At 44.5% G+C, this 4,779-nt stretch overlaps 1 protein-coding gene across 1 annotated transcript in view; it reads right to left on the reverse strand.

Annotated features, from left to right (window-relative positions):
- The window catches only part of E2F5 (E2F transcription factor 5, p130-binding), a 12,391-nt gene extending 8,498 nt beyond the window's left edge, over window positions 1-3,893 (reverse strand). The window contains exons 1-3 of the mRNA XM_010138459.1: window positions 3,817-3,893; window positions 2,758-2,906; window positions 1,912-1,949 (exon numbers count right to left, since the gene is read on the reverse strand). Of these exons, the coding sequence (XP_010136761.1) occupies window positions 1,912-1,949; window positions 2,758-2,906; window positions 3,817-3,893 (264 nt within the window). The remainder of the gene's footprint in view (window positions 1-1,911; window positions 1,950-2,757; window positions 2,907-3,816) is intronic.
- Window positions 3,894-4,779: the final 886 nt, after the last annotated feature.

A 4,779-nucleotide genomic window follows, 5' to 3' on the forward strand; every position in this document is an offset into this window, starting at 1 on the left:
GGGAAAGCAGACAGCAACTCCTTGCAGTGGAGCAAACCTCCGAAGCCAATGACATATTAAGTTTACCATCCCTTCTGCTGACACCCGAGGTATTGCAGTCTTTGGATTACACTGTGCCGGGATGCAAAATGACAGGGCGGTGATTTCAGAGTGGCTGAAGGAGAACTGCGATGCCTCCAGCCAGCACCATCCTCTAAAATTTCACAGCACAAATTCACCTCGCAGCGTACTTGCTCTTGCTCAGTCTGTCACAGGGAGTACCAAGAGCCATTTCACAGCCACCTGGTGCAGCTCACAGGGACAGTCCTGTCACTGCTGTCACACTACCGCTTTTACGTTACAGCTACCTATGCTGTGTGCCTGCGGGCTGTCACAGCTCATCACTCAAAGCAAAGCAGAGTGTCAGGCAGAGGAAGCAGACTCCTTCATGCTGCAATTCTCTCCATGGTGACTTTTATGTACCTCATGCAAAGACTTAAGAAAAAGAAGAGAAAACCTGAGCTAGTTGTGCCCTCCACATCCTCAGCTCTTTGATGCTGTAAAGTGGCTCAAGTTCAAAGACTATTCACCAAAAGGAGAGAAGGCAAAGAGGAGTCTGACTGTATCTGAGTGTCTTAAGTAGCTACAATGATTACAAGAGATTTTACGTATCAAACAGATTAAAAGAAGCAAAGAAGAAAAATAAAAATAGGGATAGTTGTGAGAGACTTCTGCATCTCAAATCTGAGATAATGTGTAAACCCAACTAATTTCCACTACAATGACACTTAATGACACGATTTTGGTTTGCCCATCAAGCTATTAAATGAATGCTTTTACTGAAGTAGCCTATATGAGAGTACAACCTGAAACAACCACAAAGAGGAAGGAAAACCAAACCCATTTTATAGCAAAGTCCATATAGTTACTTTTAACAGTATTTTCTCAACCATAAACAAGCTCACTAATCTTGCAAAGAAATGACATTTTCCTATTAGAAAGTTAATTACTGAACAATTGGACATGCAGTACAATTATTTTTTCTTTTTGCTACTGAAGTATTTTAAAAGGAAAAAAAATGAGAGAAGAATGGAGATTAAAAGAAAATACTTATAGCCATGAAGCACAAACACTTCTTTTTCTCCTTGATGGTGATGTACCGTGATGTACCTACTAAACAGTGTTTCTACTGATACTGTTATCAACACTCATCTTTTGTACCGCGTCTGTAGCAATCTATTAAAATCTTTTCCTATCCAACAAAACGAAATACATATAAAAGTAAGCCTTCGAAATCTAAGAAGTGACAAAACTGATGCCGCCTGTGCGATGTATATCTCACGGTCTTCAGGGGCACAATTTCTACAAGCTCTGTATGTTGTTCAGTGCAAGGAATGGACAGCACACACAATCAGCGGCTATTCCTGCTTTTTCCCCACTGGTCTCCATACGGACCCAGGACAGCCTACCGACCGCTCACCGCTGGAACTACGAAGAAACTGCTCTGGAGGCAGATTTCACTGCCTCATGAGAGGCCTTTTTGAAAAGGCCTGTCTGCTCAACATAACAAGACTTCACCAATCTTAATGTATCTTCAAACTGCACCAGTGGTTAGAGCTGCCAATGTACATACATTTGTAGCTATGATACCAACATCACAGACTTAAAAAAAAAAAGGTCACTAGTTTTGAGTGCCCAACTTCAGATGTTTCAAAGTTGGAGTAATCTCAGTACTCTAAATACTACTGCATTTCGTGTGCCCAAAGCACAGCTCCCATTCACACCGGCAGTGGAGATTCACCACTGCTGCACACCAGGCTCCAGAACCCCAGGTTAGGGACTGAGAAAGTGAACCATGGTTCCATAGGTACTTGGCCTGACTAGCCCTGTATATAATTCAGTCAATCACAGCTACCAAGTACAACTACTTACCACAAGGATTCCAGCAAAGAAGTCAAACTGGGGCCAGTCTGGGAAGTTTAATCCAGACATTCACTAGCTTTTATGGAGTATTTCACAGCTATTTTAAAAAACAGTTGAAAAGTTCCTCCTCAACACTCTGGCAGTTACCAGTGGGACACCTTCTGGTAGGCACATGGCTCAGAAATTAAGTTCAGGCATTCAATTCCTCCACACAAACCACGCACTAGTGAAGTCAATAATTAAAAGAGCCTCCTAAGACAAACTGCCTGTTGTCAAAAACACTTTCAAAACTCATCGTTTCTCAGCCTGTGTTAAATGGTTGAAGCAGATCGAGCAGCGCAAGAAATGGACCTCCTCCACCATGGCCCTGCTAACATGGCTGGACATAGCTTCCACACCCCCTCCTCCGAATCACTTGTGTTCGGAGTTCCTTCATAAAATCCTTATCGCGTAAAGCTGCTGCGCTCCAGTCATTCCTTCCAGTATATCCTCCCCTTTGATCACGTATGTGCCCAAGAAAAGAACTGTATGAGTGTCTCACAGGCGAGTTCAGAATTAGAAGAAAAACATCTGTGCGCATGCGGATTGTGAAACTTCTGGAATATGGAAAACTTGCTGCTCAGCTCAGTTTCAGCTGCAGACACACACACACACACACTAACCTGCCCAGAAATAAAACAACCAACCAAAAAAAAGGGTAATCGAGAGTTTGGGTGCACTGTCACACAACTTCTTTGCACGCTAGGAGCTGACCAAAGGCAGCGGGAATCATCAGCTGCGCATTTGCTGCAGTAGCACTGAGGAGCACAGGAAGTCCCTGCAGCACCCTGGAAGAGCCATCACTGAGAAGCTTACTAAAGCCGAAGGGCCAGCAATGCCTGCTTGCTCTCTGAGTGTCAAAGGAATCTTCTGGACTGCGCCCATAGCAGAGGACAACATCTTCTGCCCGAGAGGACTGCCAGCACTTTGGTGGGAGTTTTAAACTGACTGGTGTGCTTGGCAACCTGCACGTAAAAGTACCGGGTATCACGGCATGCATAAAGGCTAAGAGAATGTAATATTTCATAGACAGGATTTTCTCTCTCTGCGGAACAGGACGAGCGTAAGGCAGTTGTTATCTGCTCCTGATCAGTACATTTCTAAGGGTAGCAGCACACAAGTAGGTTTTAGAGCACGTGATGTTTTGCACTGACGGTGAGAAACGCTACTTAGCCTTGAGTCATGCAGGGATGGTGTTCTGCGATGAACCCAGCCCGTTTAAGAAATCAAGGCAAAACCAACTGTATGCTAGTGAAGAGAAAGAACACATGATGTTTTGGGAGTCACTTGAGGTGACTGATCCCTTATTCACTCATCTTGCTCTTTTTCTCTCTCCCCTGTAGTTCATGGGTTGCTGCATACAGGGACTTTGTTTTCTTTCCCTTCTGCCTCATCCCTTCATGTTATAAGCTTATTTCCATAACTAGATTAGTTTATACATAATTATTTCAGCGACAGTTATACAGTTATTGGGGAATAGTTGTTTGATTTTAAACACTTCAAACTCTGAGTAAAGGAAATCCTCACTTCCCCTCCCATGAGTTGCCAGACGTTAGCAGAGAAACGTCCAGTGCTAAAAGATTTCCAAAGACAGTTCGGCATACAGAACTTGCAGGGCTCCCAGCTCCTAAAGCAACGGGCAGCACTCACACGTAGGATGATGCTTCATGGTGGGCCAGCACATGTCCCCTCTTACAGACTGCTTATCCATAATTACAGATGCATCAAAAAATCACCAGGAAACATCCTACAGAACAGCTTTTCACTCTAAATTGTTAAATTGCAAAGCCAAAAGTACACAATTTTTTTTCAGAATGCACTGATGGTTTTGCCACAGAAATACTGATCAGCTGCATGACATCGAATGGTCAATACCTGCCAGTACGGAGACATCTGAGGATCTTCACAACATGAATAATTTCTTGGAACGCCCCGTCCCGTTTCAAGACCATCCTGGTTCTTCAGTTCCCTGAGCATACTGACATAAGGCCTGTGCTGGTTTTCACTTTTCCTTAGATATGCGGCTTATTTGTGAGAAACACCGGTTACAGAAATGTACGTTCTGACTCATGGTTTATGAAAGTACCAACGTTTTACTCACTTCAGTCAGTATTTACTTCCAACAAATGGTATCCTGTAATTCAGAAACCAGTCTCCAAGAAGGCTACTGAGCAGAAGTGTCTATGCCTTGCTGCAGTGCCCACCTTCTTTCCTCTGGCTATCATCCCTTCCATTGCCTCTGGGGGATACCTTCCTCACAACAACAAACGAGAAACACCGTCCCATCCCTCTACGCAGCCCAACCTTACTGCTGAAATCCAGCCCCTTTAGCTCCTTCGGCTCAGTCTTTCGGCCTGCTGTCTCACAAATTGAGTATGTTTTGCTTCTCAAGCTGACCTGGAACACATTGCAGCACATGACAGGTAAGAAAGTAAGCTGCACAAGGACCCCCGGGATGTGGACAGCTTGGTTCTGTTTTACTAAAGAAACAGGCAGTTACTAAGAAGTTAACCAACTCGTCCAGACCATAACTAACTGAGGAATATAAAATCTATCTGTGTCCCTCTCCAATCTCCCTAAAGTTGCACTAACCACAGTAAGGTCACTGAAGTGCTTGCTCTCTGAACAGGGATGTGCAAAAAAGCCACGAGAACACCACTGACCTCCTGGAGCCCTCTAAGAACAATCAACAGGTAAGGTCAGTTTTCCAGAAGGACTTTCATCAACCTCAGCACCAAGCCAGCCTCCACCGCACTCTGCTTCACTCCTCAGCACTTCACTGAGGACCTCAACCAGCCCGGCAAACCACACGTGTGCCTCGACACGCAGTGTGTCCCG

Source organism: Buceros rhinoceros, unplaced genomic scaffold, assembly GCF_000710305.1.
Source record: "Buceros rhinoceros silvestris isolate BGI_N320 unplaced genomic scaffold, ASM71030v1 scaffold15336, whole genome shotgun sequence".
Classification (NCBI taxonomy): Eukaryota; Metazoa; Chordata; class Aves; order Bucerotiformes; family Bucerotidae; genus Buceros; species Buceros rhinoceros.